This window comes from Hippocampus guttulatus, chromosome 11, assembly GCF_054856545.1.
Source record: "Hippocampus guttulatus isolate MCC_2025c chromosome 11, RoL_Hgut_1.0, whole genome shotgun sequence".
Lineage (NCBI taxonomy): Eukaryota > Metazoa > Chordata > Actinopteri > Syngnathiformes > Syngnathidae > Hippocampus > Hippocampus guttulatus.
Window position 1 is genome coordinate 12,171,093 of NC_141271.1, and position 16,881 is coordinate 12,187,973.

The 16,881-nt window shown below is 41.2% G+C and overlaps 2 protein-coding genes across 3 annotated transcripts in view; one reads left to right on the forward strand and one right to left on the reverse strand.

Moving 5' to 3' along the window:
* The first annotated feature begins 598 nt into the window (after positions 1–598).
* On the forward strand, positions 599–6,239 carry dct (dopachrome tautomerase). Its single transcript, XM_086123580.1, has 8 exons — positions 599–1,083; positions 1,158–1,457; positions 1,841–1,941; positions 2,204–2,370; positions 2,457–2,636; positions 2,715–2,850; positions 2,925–3,126; positions 5,702–6,239. Exons 1-8 carry the CDS (start codon positions 801–803, stop codon positions 5,872–5,874), a joined length of 1,542 nt encoding a protein of 513 aa, XP_085979706.1. The 5' UTR covers positions 599–800; the 3' UTR covers positions 5,875–6,239.
* A 2,279-nt stretch (positions 6,240–8,518) lies between these two features.
* gpc6b (glypican 6b) overlaps positions 8,519–16,881 on the reverse strand; it is an 88,223-nt gene continuing 79,860 nt past the window's right edge. For both annotated transcript variants that reach the window (XM_086123579.1, XM_086123578.1), the window contains 3 exons: positions 11,205–11,341; positions 10,234–10,409; positions 8,519–9,616 (listed from right to left, as the gene is read on the reverse strand). In XM_086123579.1, the coding sequence (XP_085979705.1) occupies positions 9,411–9,616; positions 10,234–10,409; positions 11,205–11,341 (519 nt within the window). In that variant the 3' untranslated portion in view covers positions 8,519–9,410. The remainder of the gene's footprint in view (positions 9,617–10,233; positions 10,410–11,204; positions 11,342–16,881) is intronic.

Here is a 16,881-nt window from a genome sequence, read left to right on the forward strand (position 1 = left end):
TTGATCGAAAAATAGATCTTCGATCCCAAAAGTTTAGGCACCCCTGGCTTATCCCATTGACGTATAAACGTTATTGTTGGCAAAATATGACATTCATAATGTATTAAAAGTGACTGTGATTCTCAGCCCTCGGTGCAAGCACAATAGGAAGCCAAATGTCAGTGTTCCAGTGACATTTAGGATCACATGAATTGCACCATTTGCTTTCCTGCATCACCCCCAACCCTCATGCTTTTAGAAAACAAAGTGAGAGATTCACCCGAATCTCTCATGCCCTGAGGTTATGGTGCTGGTTTTCAAAGAAATTACAACACTTGCTAATATAATTATCCAGTTATTTTGTGCACTTAGGTTAACCCACTTATTGTTACATTTTGTCGGCTAAAACCTTAATCTGATTCATCTTTTCAGAGAACCTATTGAATACAGTCTTGATAAAATGCATTAAAGTCTTATGCCTAATGGCCCCTTCAGGCAAACATGTTTCTCAGTCCACAACTCAGTCTAGCTTCTTAGCTTGCCCGTCAGGTGATCGTCACAAGACCAACTAGTCTAATCCCACCCAGCTCTACTAAAGCCCCGTTACAAAATACCGCCGTCCATAATGTGCATGAAACCAACTGGAACACAAGATGATTCGACTTTAAAGTGCCATTTCCACAAAATTTCTTCGCATCTAATTTGAAGATACACAAGCGGGAGGACCACAACAGGGAGGGATATTACACACTTGTGCAACATAGTAATTGATCAACAAGCTGATTCTTCGCCACTGACCGGAGTACACAAACCAGCGGAAAATGACGGCCGCACTACTTTTCAGCCTTTTTTACTTATTTTTGCAACCTGGTGAAGCTCAGTTCCCCCGAGCGTGTTGCACCGTTGAGGGGATTCTGTCCAAGCAGTGCTGCCCTGCCTTGGGCTCCGATCCTGCAAACGTATGTGGCACCCTGACGGGGAGAGGAAACTGCACCGCCGTCCGAGTCGACACCAAACCCTGGGGCGGGCCGTACAGACTCAGGAACGTTGATGATCGGGAGAGATGGCCCACCAAATTTTTCAACCAGACATGCAGGTGTAGTGGTGAGTAATGTACATAATTATTGCATGAAGCAATTTACCAATAATTGTGTCGAGTAATTTTATCTGTGTTTCAGGCAACTTTGCAGGTTTTGACTGTGGGCAGTGCAAATTTGGCTGGACCGGACCAAACTGCGACCAAAGGAAAGCTCCCGTCATCCGAAAGGACATCCACACGCTGACCTCTGCAGAGCTCCAGGAGTTCCTGGATGCTCTGCAACTGGCTAAAACCACTATCCACCCAGATTATATGATCGCCACCCAGCACTGGCTGGGCCTCCTGGGGCCAAATGGAACTGAGCCCCAGTTTGCCAACATCTCCATCTATGATTTTTTCGTGTGGCAACATTACTACTCTGTCCGAGATACTCTGCTTGGTAAGTAGTTGTAGTCCTTCTCATCATAACACTCAAATTCAAGAACACCGACTAAAAATAGAGCCATGCAATGATTATTAGATTCTAAATTATCCAGGTCAAGAGAATACACAAAAGTTGAGTTGAAGAACTGCTTTTCTTGATGTGTGACACTTCAATTGCATTTACGCTATATAAGGCAATTCATTATGCATAAATTACAGCAAAAAAAATGTGTATGATCCTCTGTTGCCATCAGCCTGTTCTTGGCGCATGGCTTTCGGAGCTACAGTCTGTGTTAAAAGCCCGAAATTAATTTTATAGATAGTCATTGTCACAGCAAAACATATTTTTTTTCCCCCTCAATTCCAAACATGAGATTTCAAAAACTATTTCCACAACAGGTCCTGGCCGCCCATTCAAAGCCATTGATTTCTCACACAAAGGACCTGCATTCATCACCTGGCACAGGTACCACCTCCTCAGCTTGGAAAGAGACCTACAGGTACAAAAATGTACATTTCCTAGAAAAGCATGACTTGAAAGTTAACTAAAAGTTCTGAATTGGATGATTTCGTCAACACATGAACTACAAGAGAACAGTTTATTGAGAGAGGGAAACGAGTATACAAAAAGTAACAATTTCAAAATACATTTTTATCAATCTGCCGAATTTACATCATGAATCACACAGAACTGGAGGACAGATTTCTTCTAAAAGCCTACGATCACCCATAAAGCCATTTCACCCTGCTTTTCCCCCGCAGAGGCTGACTGGCAATGAAAACTTTGCGGTACCGTACTGGAACTTTGCGATGGGGCAGAATGATTGTGACGTGTGCACAGACGCTTTGCTGGGAGGCCGAAACCCAGACAACCCCTCCCTCATCAGTAACCAGTCAAGATTCTCCAACTGGGGGGTGGTGTGTACCAGGTCTGCATTACAGCACGAAGACAACGGTGGTTAGTGAATGTGACATGACTGCCACTAATCACAAAGTATTGCGCTCCGTGTTCCAGTTTGGATGACTACAATCGCCTGGTGACTCTTTGCAATGGCAGCAATGAGGGTTTGATTCAGAGAGGCGTAATGAGAGGCGCAAACACGTCTCTGCCCACCATGAGTGATGTTCGCAGTTGCCTTGGCATCCGGGACTTTGACAGCCCTCCATATTTCACCAACTCTTCCTTCAGTTTTAGGTAGACGTTTAGAATCGATCACGTTCAGCCATCCATGACTACACTGCACTCTGTTAACACCCGTGTTTTAACACACAGAAATGCCCTGGAAGGGTATGACAAACCAAACGGCGAATTGGATGACACCGTGAACAATCTTCACAATCTGGTCCACGCTTTACTCAACGGAACCAGCTCTTTGCCTCACTCTGCAGCCAATGACCCCATCTTTCTGGTCAGACTCCGATTGCACAGGTTGCTCACAAGTCAAAAGCGAGGAGTCCTCAATTATCAATGGTTGCCTTTCAGGTCCTTCACGCTTTCACTGATGCCATTTTTGATGAGTGGATGAGGAGGTTTCTCCCTTCCAAAGCCAGCTTTCCAGATGAAATGGCCCCCATCGGTCATAACCGGGACTACAACATGGTTCCGTTCTTCCCTCCAATTACAAATGAAGACATCTACATACCATCAGAGCAGCTGGGGTATTCCTACGCTGTTGCCTTTGAAGGTAAGCAAGTGGTCAATGTCAGAGGTTAAATGTTTTTTTGTTTTAATCTTAGCTATGAGGCGAAATAGTGAGTATTTTTGCTAAATTGGAGCAAAATCACATATTAATACAGTCTGAGGAGCAGTGATTTGCGGGTTTCAATTTAAAGATTGTGTTCCCGAAACAATTTTTGCCATAAGAAAAAAAAAAATTCTCAAACTTCCTCATACTTTACCATGATACAACTTTTACTAACTGGACAAGCAATGCTTTCACTAGTATTTTCACACAAGTGTAAAAAGACATATATTAAACAATATTAAATTTGGGGAAAAAAACCCTTCCAACATGGAAAAGATTGGACAGCGCTGCTAGCTTAAGACGAGATGTCATGCATCACCCATTTTAACATACATGACTTAATTACAAAAAGAGAAGAACAAAGTTAAGTTAAATGATAAATTATGTACTCACTAAAACATGTGATGGGTAGACATGATATTTAGCACAATTAATTACCCATTTCAGTAGTTTCCACAGTTAAAACAACACAACATCCAAGCAAAGCATGCATGCCGAATGACTATAATAAAGATGTGAATAATATTGAAATATTACACATTAAAAAATAAATACTGTTATAGCTTAAATATATGAAAAAGTGAAGCATATGATCTCTTAAAAACGTTTGGGTGTATTTTTCACAAATAATTATTGGTCGTTTCTCTATCTGAGGATTTCAGTATATTGAAGATTGACATGTCATTTCCATATTGCGTACACAAAAGACGAGGTGGACATCTGAAGTATGCCTTGCAAAAACAAGAAAATTAAACATGATGCAAGCTTTGCAATGGTTAGCCAGATATGAAACACTTTCAAAGGGTACTTGATCAACGCATTGAATACACTGTCAGCCCTTTTAGATGAATTAAATAGTGAAAGATTTTTAAGTGTAATAAAAGGTCAAGGTAGAGGTCATTTTGCACTGAATAAAAAGAGAGAAAAAAACAGAATGTTTGAAAATGCGTCAAATAAATGAGTGTATGGTATGCCCGAGTCAACGGGTATTAAACTCAAGGTCCGCAGTACTGACCCTACAAAAGTTAGCCACACATTTGGAGTTCTGCTCAAAACTAACCATAAAAATGATAAGCAAATGCATAGGACAATTATGTAATATTATATTCGTGGAACACGTTGAGCTTTTTGAGAACTGATTTAGATGCAATTCTTTCACGTTTGGCTGTGACCAGCCCAAGTCATTCGTTCATCAAAACAAACTTCGCCAACATTTTAAAACTTTCACACGGTCAAGAGTCGTTCCTTACACATATTAATCCCACTTGTAGGCAACCTACTTTCAAAACCAAAAATCATATAATTTTGAATCTGAGAGTTTAAATCCCCGCAACGACTCCTTATTGGGGACAATAAACACTTCCTACCGTGTAAAAATGTTTGACATCTTTCCAAGGATCATCCAAACGGACAGCTGTATCCACTGGTCGGGTGAAAGAGGAGAAGAAAAAAATCCGTCCCCTTGTAGAATCTTCGAAATCCTTGTGACGTTAGCGGCTACGTGGCTAAGGTTAACATTGCTTCTCACACTAGAGCCAATTGAAGGTCCCCCGTGGACAATAAATCGTATAGAAATCGCACAATTACGAAAGTGTTCACACACAAAAAAAACTAAAGGGGCGAATAACTGGGACAAAAATAGCAGGGAAAGAACAAGTAGAATGTTTGTGTACCTGCTCGGGGTGAAGTTTTTCTACTACTATATCCGTTTCTATTTTGTGTCTTCACGCTTCACTACGTCAACCGGAAATAAATTCTTCCGTTTTTTTTACGCGTTTTGACACTCAAGGGCATATGTATTGAACCGGCATTTATTTCCGCAATAAAATTCAATCACCGGGTTGGGTAGTTACTTAAACTGTCCACTGTTTTAAACTGCTGCACGACCTACGGGATTTTTAGACATTTTATTAGGTACACCTACGGTATTGCAATAGAAAAGCTATTATAAAAAATAATATCAATATATCTCTATACATATATACAAACATATAGACAGATGTATAGATATATACAATAATTGCAACTATTCAATATACAATAAAATAATAATATACAATATAAACATTTGGGGTTTTTTGTTACAATTTTGCATTGCATTGTAGTGCTCCACCCACAATGATATGCTGTGAAAAGCTTTTTTTTAAATGCCCATCCATTTTGTATAGTGCTTTTCATTATTAGCGTAGCTGATGAGCTGGAGTCTGGTGACAGAGCACATCCTGGAATGGTCACCAGTTATTCGCAGGGCAGAGGTCACAGATTTGTACCCCCAAATTCAGAACCGTGAGGCAAACATACTTGCCATTAACTACTACAATTGGCTGGCAATTAGACCATGGTATACGGTATACTCCCTTTTTCATCCAAATCAGGTGGGATAGGCTCCAGCTCATCCACCGCCATAATAATGGTGAGCGGTTTTGAAATTGATGGATGGAAAGACAATTGAATGTAATTTCTGCATTAGATTGTAAGTGATTAATGTCTTGTCCGCTTCTTTCCTTTCTTCCAGATGCAGGAGGCTCTGCCGTGTTTGTGGTTGGATCCACACTCGGGGGAGTCTTCATCGGGCTCCTGGCGCTTCTCCTTATCTTCGTGCTCTACCTTCGTCAGCGCAGAAACACAGGCTTCGAACCCCTGATAAAAGCCGACTTCACACATAGGAAGTACACGGAGGAAGCTTAGATCCCTATCAGTTTGCAGAAGCGGAAAGAAATGAAACCTACACTGGCCTGCGTGATACAAGAGGAAATTATTAATCGTGTAGATCAGGGGTGGGGAACCTACACCGGGTGGGTCGTGTATACAGACAACTAGAGCACTTGATCCAGACTAAATAACATAAAACTTGGCCAACACATACAAAGTGAAATGGTCCCTCATCGGGACAAGGTTCTCAAACCCTGTTGTATGTATATCAGTGTTTCTTAACCTTTATTGATCCAAGACACATATTTTATAAGAGGACAAAGTGCATTACCAAACAAAAATGTCACATAAAGTATATACTGTATACTAAAATTAATTCCATTAAAATCCTCACAAATGTATTTACTCAGTATGGAATTTGGTGCTGTTTATTCAAACACAAGCTTAATTGTCCCGTCTGCCATCTAGTGGAGAAACGATTAATTGTTCTGTCCGTCACTGTTTATCACTGGTATCAATTGATGAACAGTGATATATTTAATTGTAGTAAATATATTATTTTTACGACCTCACTAATATACAGCTGCACGGTGGTTGGGAATCACTGTTGGAGATGAATGACATACGGAAACAATGAAAATCATATCATAGGCTAATTGAGTCCTTGAAAATGCGTGTGGTAAAAAAGAATAAATAAATCACAATAAATGTATGTCATCTATTTAGATTGAAACTCGGTCTTTTAGCATTCCGTAGTCATCACAAATGAGAACCTATTGGAATGTTTTTTTAAGAAATATTTATTCTTAAGAACAGTACAAAAACATGAATGCAATCCCCTTTCATTGCATTGTAAGGCATATTTGCTCATCTGCATGGAGTTCATTTGAATGTAACAACAACAATGCACTGATGAGGAATACAAATATTGACTTGAAGCATTTCCACTTGTGGATACATTTTTCCCCAAATTTGTATTGTAAAGATATTCCCATTAGTTTGATGATACAAAACATAAGAGCACTATAAAGAATATTTTTTGAATGACACACTGTACACTCGTATAAATCCTTGCTGATATGTTATGAAATGAATGACACAAGCTTTCAGAGGACGCGCACAGAAGCTGCTTTTGGGTGGCCAGGCCCCCGGCCACCTCAACAATACGCTCTACTGACGAGACGCATTCAGGCCTGTCCGTTTCTCCACTCTCCACGGATTCTCATTTCACAGGTGACTGTGGTCGCCTTCCAGCCCGCCTGTACTGCACAAACACACTGACGTTCAGGCTTCACAAAACACGTTCGGGGACCCTTTTCTGTGCATTTTGACGCACACTCGCCTTAATATTCCCCCTTATATTCTTCATTATTGTGCTAGTGCAGCTGTAGAAATGGCACACTTTGAGACGTACTAAGTATTTTTTTGTCCTTTTCCCGGGGCATTTTTGTGACTTGTATTTCTAGAACCGTGGCTATTGCAGTAGTTTTGGCAAAATAGACAGGGGCAACATTTGAAAAGGTGTGTGAGGACGTAGAAGCTTGACATCGGCCTTCGATTAAATTTCTGTGATAATGTATGTATTTTGTAATTTTGTGATTTATATACTATTTATTTCGTTGGATGATTGGTTAGCAATTCTGTCTCACAGTTCAGAGGTTGTGGGTTTGAATCCGGGCTCATGTTTTCCAGTGTTTTCTCAGGTTACTCCAGCTTCCTGCATATGTGAATTTGAATGGGATGGGGCAAGGTCTCTGAATGTCCTGAACTCCATAGCTGTTGCCAAACACAGCTGCCCCTTTTGGCGAAGGTAGGCTACACCCTGGACTGATCGCCAGTTCAGCATATAAATCAGCAAACAAGCATTTCAGACCTATTGAAAATTTGCAGGCTTCAATATACTTGTTTGTTTTTTCAATCTGAGCAATCCAGAATACCCAGAGAAAATGTATAGATGCACAATAAAATCATAAAAACTTCACTCCAGAATGCCAGAGCTGAGATTCGGATCCAGAACATTTACCGTATTTTCCACATTATCAGGCGCACCTAAAAGCATATAATCGAATGCGCCTTTTATAAGGATCAACATTCTGATTTCTTTGGACGTAGTATTTTAAATGTTCTGTGAAACGCTTTGTTACAGCTGCGGCGGTTGTGAAACTCTATATAGATAGAGCTGTATTGTATTGTATTTTATTCCCTTTAGCATCTAGTGGATACATAATGCAACTGCAGCCACTACTGTAACTTCTATTCTATGCTCCTTATAATGTGGTGCACCCTACATGTGAAAACAATTTTAAAATAGACCATTCATTGAAAGTACGCCTTATACTCCAAAGCGCCTTTTAGTGCGGAAAATACGGTACTTCACTGGCCAATGAAACAGCAATGATAATATATCAAAATAGATGAAATGCTGAACTCTTACTGTAGTCCAATACCCTGTTGACAGCTTGTGAGAATGTGTGATAATAATGTGACTATAATGCAGGATGCGTTATGTCCTTTCTTCATTCAGTGTCTCTTCATTCAAATGCTGGATTTCTTTAGTCATAATCGAACTAGCCTTCAACTCACTTTCATTATCACAGGAAATTTCTAACACACAATTCCTGATTAGCCGTATCCAATTGAACTACACAACAGTTTGCCGACCTTCATGTTTCTTTCTTTCTTTTTTTTTTTGAAAGGGATAAATGCATTTTAATGAGTACAGATTCACTAACAGTGATCGAATATTTTTTAACATTCAGACCTTTTGAACAGAATGGCTGTACTTTCAATGGATAGACACTAACAACATAATCATCATAACATAATCATCCTTGTGAACAAATACAGAATGGCAATGGAGGCACATTAGCACAGACTGTCTACTCTCAGACCCCCCACCTAAAAAACGCAGAAAGTTAATTAATCTGTTGCAAGGCAAATGAAAGTATACAATATCTGCCTTTTTCCTTTTTTATGACTACATGGCATGAAGACAGACTCTTCAGACATAGCTGAAATCATTGTAAGAATATAATAGATGAATGAAAAAATATATAATGATTTAAAATGAAGGACAATCCATGATTAGTACTGTTGATTTTGAAGTCGCAAGTTATACTGTTTACCCCTGTCACTCCTGCCATTATATCCTTTGAATCTGATTGAAATGTGACATTGAACATAACTGTACCACTTTAAGTCATCAATAAGCACATTTTTAAACAATCTTACACACACACACATATATATATTTTTTTTCCTTAACACAAAAAGTCCAAACAATCAAAGTGCGTGCTAAATTCATCCACATGAGGGCAGACATTACTGCCTGTTTTACAGGTATGTGTGCAAAGAGTGTTTTTTTTCTTTTCCTTTGATAAAAATAGTTTTAATCTCTCAAGCAGAGTTTGTGGGGGTCGGCTTCAGCACTGGAAAGAGGAACGATGTTGTGACCTATCAAGTCAATGGATGTGCATTCTTTGGGAAAGTGGCAATATCGATGCATGACTGACTTGATTTCTTCAGCCTGAATACTGTCTGGCAAAGTTGATCCCCACCTGTTTTCTCCTGCATTATCTCCAATGTATTTGGAGTACCAAAGCCGAGAGGGCCAGTGTGGTTAAGAGGCCCATGGGGGGCAGACGGGATGAAGAAGAGCTTTCCACTGGACCTCTCCGGTCGGCTTCCACGCCCGGGGCTTCGGGAGGCGCCACATCAGCCTCTGTGGGGCAGGCCTCTGTGCAGCCGCTTCCACTGCCTGAGCCGCTGCCCTCATCACCTACAGTGGTGAAAGCAAACACAAATTAATACTGGGGATTTATAGAACAACACACGACAATGTTTAATGAATAATAAATGTATTTATGCATAAAAAATGGCGACAATCATGTGTACAGCAGGTGCTTGGTTGATGGTTTCTTGACATTATTTGTGGTCTTTGTTCCGTTGCTTTGGCTTGACAGGACTTGTGCAGCATATTAATAAGTTTCTAATGAACAAAGAACTTCATCGGGTCCATATGACAAGAAAGTACATTAAGTTAAGCTACAGACTGCTACAGTAGCATCTTGTGCTATCCGCTAGCTTGCTAGCTGATTCAGAGTGTGACAGAACAGATTGAAGATGAATCTTTTCTTCTATTCTATTGTCCTCTTTCCTTTCCTCCTTGTTTTCTATTCATTTTTCTGGCTTTTTACATTGAAGTAGGTTGCTAAATTGCACCTAGGTGTGAATACAAAAATGAAGGGTTGCCTATATGTGTTCTGGTTGTTTGACCCACAAGTCTGGTTTCGAATCTCCGCAGTCTTTTGTGCAGTTTGCATGTTCCCCCAATGCTTCCATGTAGCTTCAGGGTTAATAACCGAAGAAGAGGAAAAAGCCGAGCACATAACTCACTTGAGTCCTGAAAGTAGATATCGTTGCCATTATAGGCATTTTTCAGCTTGTTGGTCATCACCCGGAGAGCCATGATCTGCTGACGAATCAACGTGTCTGGACGGGTGATGTCCACATTGACCTCAGGGTTGTTCAACTGATTAGTCAGTCCATCCAATACCACTTCTGGGAAATAGCTTTGTGAGAAAATAAGAACAAATGAAGATGTATTTGGATAAAAGCAAGCTAGATTATTTTTTTTGTCATCATTTTAAGTGTTCATGTTGCGCTCACTAACACACAAAGACATCTTGTGAAACTTGACCTAGAAAGAAAGAAAAGGCCATTATCTTTTGATGAGTCCCATACTCATGAGATGCCTTTGAGCGCGAAGACAAAGCACTACAACATGACACAACATTCCATTTGGCCATTAAAAAAAAACAACAACAACAACAACACTTCGAACAGTTGACACGCTACAGCGGCCTTTTTGATAAAGCAGCAGAGGATTGTTGTGCGATTCCATTCCTATTGCTTGCCAGTACACCATTTGTTCCCCTCGGAAAAAACACTCATGTCAGTCTTGGTAATAAACACATACGACAGGTTTGAAAGCAGCGGTAATTCGTTTAGAAATTGTGTGTGAGTGCTGCAAAATGACTAAACTTGTCGAATATAATGGACTGAGGACAATAATGTAAGTTAAAACATCCCAGTAAGTCGAGTAACTAGAGAAGAAAGAATATATTACAGTTTAACATGATTTGAGATAGTTACTTTTAAAAGAAAATGTTATATAATATGTCCCCTTTAAATTTTAAAAAGGAACTATTCAGACATCTGAAATGGAAAAAAATATGGAATTTTGATCTAAAAGGAAATGTTTTGAGGTCAGACCTCAAAAGCGCAAAGTGCAAAATTCTCAGCAGTGTGAATGCAACACAAATGGGGAGACTACAGCCTCCGTAACCGCTGGGGGTGCCTATTACCTCCCCTTGGTGTGTCCATTCCAGCACTGGTCATCAGTTGCATTCCCAGCAGCCAGTCTGGTGTCCACACACATCTCCTCAGGCAGATTGGACCAAAATCTCTTGGACTGCTTGAGTTTCTCTTTTATGTCAACAACCTAAGGCGAGAGAAAGACAGAGACAGAGAAAGAGAAAGAGAAAGAGAAAGAGAAAGAGAGAGAGAGAGAGAGAGAGAGAGAGAGAGAGAGAGAGAGAGAGAGAGAATAAAGGTCATTAAATAAAACATTTAGTGTGGCCACTGACTGTTGAGGGGTAATTGTTCACCACCACGTCTACTAATGTACCCCTCTGGGACCTTCAATGAGCTTGTACAATAATACAAAAATCTGGGTTGCAATTTTGTTCATCGTTAACCTTTAAAATCTGTTATCATAGAATGGTTTCACACCCCCCACCGTGTCAACTTTTTCGGATAAAGGACCAAGCAACTTATTTAAAAAATGACCCCCACAGACCACCTAAACCTCCAAAATAGGCTTGATTACTATTCAACCACTATACAGTACAGTTGACCCACACCATTTTGGCTGGTTTGTCAAATCAAGAAAGTCATGGTCCATTAAATAACATTTTGGCCAGTGTGTGTGTACCTGTGTATACAAAAAAAAAAAACACTCAAATGAATCAATAAATCAGTCTATCAATAGGAAGCTCCTCAACTTATTTAATGAAAGTTCCTCAGCACCAAGATCCCAAAGATGGTGGCATAACCACAATAATAATAATAATAATAATAGATTTTATTTATAAGCGCCTTTCAAGACACCCAAGGACACTTTACAATAACAAAAAACACAAAACAATACGGGTTGAGCAGCGGCAGCCAAAACGCGCCAGCGTTCACTCAACCCGAAAGTCAGAAAGAAACAAGGGAGGGAGAGGGGGAGAAAAAAAAACCACGCTCTGAGTGAGGCAAAAAACTCCTGCACAAGCATATGACAGTTACAATGTATTGTTTTAACTTGAATACAAAAACAACAACAATAAAAGCAAATAGTTGAGTTTTCATTGAACACTGGCGGATAGGATCACAACAAAAAGGTCAAACATACTGAGGTTTGCTTTATGTGTTTAAAAAAAATGTCTTTTGTCACAGACTTTTTTTTGCTAAAATGAACAAATCCATTTGTCAAGAAACATTAAGGTACAGTAGATATCCTTGATTGTCTTTTGTAGTCATGCGGGTTAAGACAGAGTTTGTGCATTTGTGTAAAACCATTTCAAGAATCAGGTCAGCAAGTGGGCTGGGCGAGGTCAAATAGTGCACGGCCTAACTTATGTCCCTATATTAGACCAGGCAGGACGGCAGCAGCAATGACAAACATTCTTACCGATCTCACTTTACTGTGCGCTTTCTGACTTGAGTGTGTTCCACTCCAAACTTTCATCAAGCACAAAAAATGTGACATATTTCACGAGAGTTGAGGAGAACTCCTGATAAAGACGGGCTGGCCATATTATCTTTTTTGGGGGGGGGGGGGGGGGGTAACCGGGTTGCTAGTTGGCTCGTGAAATTGCGGTGAACCTGAGCAGAACATGAAAGGTGCTGTGCCGAGCCTGCCACGCCGCTTGTGGGCCTCCACGGCGCTTTTGATGTGTTAATCCTGTCACACTGATGCCAAGGCACCTCAGCGGCTCTAATGCTGCCCAGAGGGTCACCACAGACGCACTCTGCAGCCACAGATTGACGATCGGGCGATGTCGAACTAAAAAAAAACCTTTGCGCGTTCAAGATTAGCTTAACGTCACTCGACATCTGCAGGGTCCGTGAAAAGATGTGGATTGAAACCAGAGTGAAAGGTTACATTTTACTGATGCAAATATGCAGAAATAGGTAAACTACGCCTCAACTTGGGATGTCTTGGCTCATTGTTGCTTCATTTGGATGATTGTGCAAAAACATAGATGCTCTAAACACTTAATGGGAATGCATTAATGTATTCTATTTTTATCTTTTGATAAAAGTAGGTATGCTGACTGCTTTTACTCAGGTCGCAAACATGCAGTGTAAAGAACCTCTTAAAATTGCTTTGATTCTTGGTTGTTCTCATCCATCCATCCATTTTCTTTACCGCCAATCCTCAAGGTCGCAGGTGTGCTGCAGGCTATTGTTTGACCTTATAAAAGCTGTTTTTTGAGGACTTTCTCGAATTATCGCCAAAATGTTCGTAAAGTAAACCCTCATAGCCAGTTTCACTGAACAGTTCCATGAAATTTCGTCGGCATGTTCACTATGAGTAAACCATAAAGAAAGGCTCCCTGAACCATGAAGGAAAACACACAGGAAGCCCGCCATTTTGGCTTGATGCATGTACGGTACTGACTGATCTATGTCAAAGAACTAACATTGTGTCGAGATTTTGTCCAATTGTGATGAAATATGAACCATTCCTATTTGCGTGGGTGGGCGTAGCACAGCGACAACATTTGATGACTCAATACCATGACACTCTTGAAAACGTCAATTTCCCAAGCCAGTTGCACTAAGAAACGTGAAATTTGATAGACAGGTCAACCATGAGGAGATTCTCATAAAAGTGTTAAGCACCAATGCCCCAAAAAGGAGAGGAGTGTCCTATTTTGGTTGAAAGTGGCCATTGATACTGGGTCATTTTGGCTATTTCTAAAGGCGGCTCCAAAAAACAAACCTGTCCTAAAATAAGTGAGACTAAATTTGAACCATCTATAATGATTATTCTTGCCACTATACTGCTACTACTACTACTATTAATGTATGAAATGTTTGTTATCTGACTACTCAATAAATTGTAAAAGTGAAATAATAATCATAATAATAATAATAATAAAAATAATACGATAACTAATAATAATAATAGTTTAATGTTTGAGTGGTTCACACATCCACCTCACAGTGCAGAGGTGCAGGGTTCGATTCTGGCTCCGGCCTCCCTGTATGGGGTCTGCATGTTCTCCCCGCAATTGCATGGGTACAAAGGGAGGCTACCCAACAAATTTGTTGCTGGAGACTGTAAATTTCCCCAGTCTGGGACAAATAAATGATATCTTATCTTATCTTAATGAGACACTCTAAATTGTCCCTAAGTATGGGGGTGAGCATGAATGGTTGTTTGATAATGTGTGTCCTGCTATTGGCTGGCAACTAGTTCAGGGTGTACCCCGCCTACTGGCCTAAAACAGCTGGGATAGGCTCCAGCATGCCCACGACCCTTGTGAGGATAAAATGATTAAATAATGGATAGATGGATGAATAAAAATAATTGTAAAAAAGGCTAATAATGATGATTACTGATTTATATTTTTGTTTCTATTGCCTTTCACCAGCTCACTGCTTCCTGCACTCTGATATGAAGTCAAATGGCTTACTTTTCTTGACATATTCTGAGTGGGATTAAGTGGCAAATAAATCAAGTGCTTAGGGAAACCGCTTATGCATTTTATGATTGATGGAGGTCATTTATGCGAGAGGGAAAACATTTTCACAGAACAATAAAGATGCTTCTGGGAAAGGTCAGCCTCCTTCCCTCTTTATTTCACATGGCCCATAAATAACTCCGTGCAACAAGCCCCAATGCATGCAGTTACCAGCATATTCCACTAGATGACAGTGTATCATCGCGGAAGGCAGCGTGAGGGAGGAACCGACATAGCCTTTCTCTTGCACCTCCTTAAAATACAGTAAAGCACAGTCAACATATTACCGGTATATTAGGGGCATTCTGCAGCGCACTGTCAGGTGCTTGTACTATTTTGGTGACCTTGTTTAGCTCTAAACACATTTTTGTTTTCATTTCCTTGGTATTCAAGTCAGTTTTTCAACTGACTTTCTGAAACAAAGGGGTGATCAACTCGTGCTATGCACATCTGTTTCTGAGTCTAGGTTTTGGGTTAAAATCTTCTGTGTGGAGTCTTACCATCTTTGAGTTTTCTCCATTTTCTTCCTACCCATAAACACGTATGGGAGTTTAATTCATCCATCCATCCATCTTCTACCGCTTATCCGGGGCCGGGTCGCGGGGGCAACAGCTTTAGCAGGGAAGCCCAGACTTCCCTCTCCCTAGCTACTTCTTCCAGCTCTCCCCGGGGGATCCCGAGGCGTTCCCAGGCCAGCTGGGTGACATAGTCACTCCAGCGTGTCCTGGGTCTTCCCCGGGGGTCTCCTCCCGGTGGGACATGCCCGGAACACCTCACCAGGGAGGCGTTCAGGAGGCATCCGAATCAGATGCCCAAGCCACCTCATCTGGCTCCTCTCGATGTGGAGGAGAAGCGGCTCGACTCTGAGCCCCTCCCGGATGACCGAGCTTCTCACCTTATCTCTAAGGGAGAGCCCGGACACCCTGCGGAGAAAACTCATTTCGGCCGCTTGTATCCGGGAGTTTAATTGAAAACTTTAAATAGTCTTACAATGTAAGTTTGAATGGTTTGTCGAAACGTGCCCCGTGACTGGCTAGCAACAAGTCCAAGGTGTGGCCTTTTGTACAAAGTCAGCTGGAATAGACTGCAGCTGACATAAATTGGAGGTTTGGCAGTTCTCAGCCTCAAACATAGAAAAGGGCAGCAGGTTTCCATCACAGAAACAAAGGGTCAAATCATAATTGTTTCTGTGAGCCTTGTTCAAAGGGAGCGATTGCCGATACTGCTAATCCAAAGTGTTTATCAGCCAATTCAAGATCCAACTCTGGCTTTGAGGCAAGAAAAAGTGCAGCAAGCCCGTCATGACGCATCTCCAACTCCATTCCTTTTTGTGATCGCCTCTCTCTTTTGCTCTTCAGCACCCTTTTGTCCTAAATGAAGGCAAAGGTTCCGCAGCTTCACGGCCAGTGATCTTCTACCAAAAATCCTCTTATTCTAAGAAGTACGGTATCTCTCTGCTTCTCTTAAATCTCTGAAAAAGTGGGGCATGGGTGATACATCACTCATGAAGCTGGCCCGTTCTTCCATGTGACTTTTTGCTTCAAACTATAGGAGACGAGATGTTTACACAGCCACATTCAGAAGATTAGTTCAGCATTAAAAATAACTTAAAAGTTGCTAGGAAAGCATTAGAACTGAGTAAAGCATTAAACCGTCTTCCTCCTCAATTCAACTTGTGTTGGATGAAATAGAAGACTACTTATTTACAAACTTGGGTCTTGCTAATGAACTAAACATGTTTTTCTGCCGATTTGAAAAGGACACCCCCATTTCCCACACACACCCACCTCTACCAGAAACTACTCTATCTACCCCTCCACCCTCTTTTTCTCCACTACAGATCCACGAACAGGACGTGAGACGGCTCTTCAAGCAGCAGAAGATCAAGAAAGCTGCGGGGCCCGACAAAGTGTCCCCCTCCTGCCTGAAAGTCTGCGCTGACCAGCTGGCTCCGGTCTTCACACAAATCTTCAACAGATCTCTGGAGCTGTGTGAGGTCTCATCCTGCTTCAAACAGTCTACCATCATCCCAGTTCCCAAGAAATCGGCAACATCGGAACTGAACGACTATAGGCCTGTCGCCCTGACGTCTGTGGTCATGAAGTCCTTTGAACGCCTTGTGCTGAACCACCTAAAGAACGTCACCGGACCCCTGCTGGACCCTCTCCAGTTTGCCTACCGGGCAAACAGGTCTGTGGAAGACGCAGTCAACATAGGTCTGCACTACATCCTCGAGCACCTCGAC

What these genes read in the sequence shown, in the direction of transcription:
- dct (XM_086123580.1), top strand. Translation starts at nt 801, where the DNA reads ATGACGGCCGCACTACTTTTCAGCCTTTTTTACTTATTTTTGCAACCT. An exon ending in CCAATGACCCCATCTTTCTG is followed by an intron (nt 2,851 to 2,924) that starts GTCAGACTCCGA and finishes GTTGCCTTTCAG; the next exon opens with GTCCTTCACGCTTTCACTGA. An exon ending in CTACGCTGTTGCCTTTGAAG is followed by an intron (nt 3,127 to 5,701) that starts GTAAGCAAGTGG and finishes CCTTTCTTCCAG; the next exon opens with ATGCAGGAGGCTCTGCCGTG.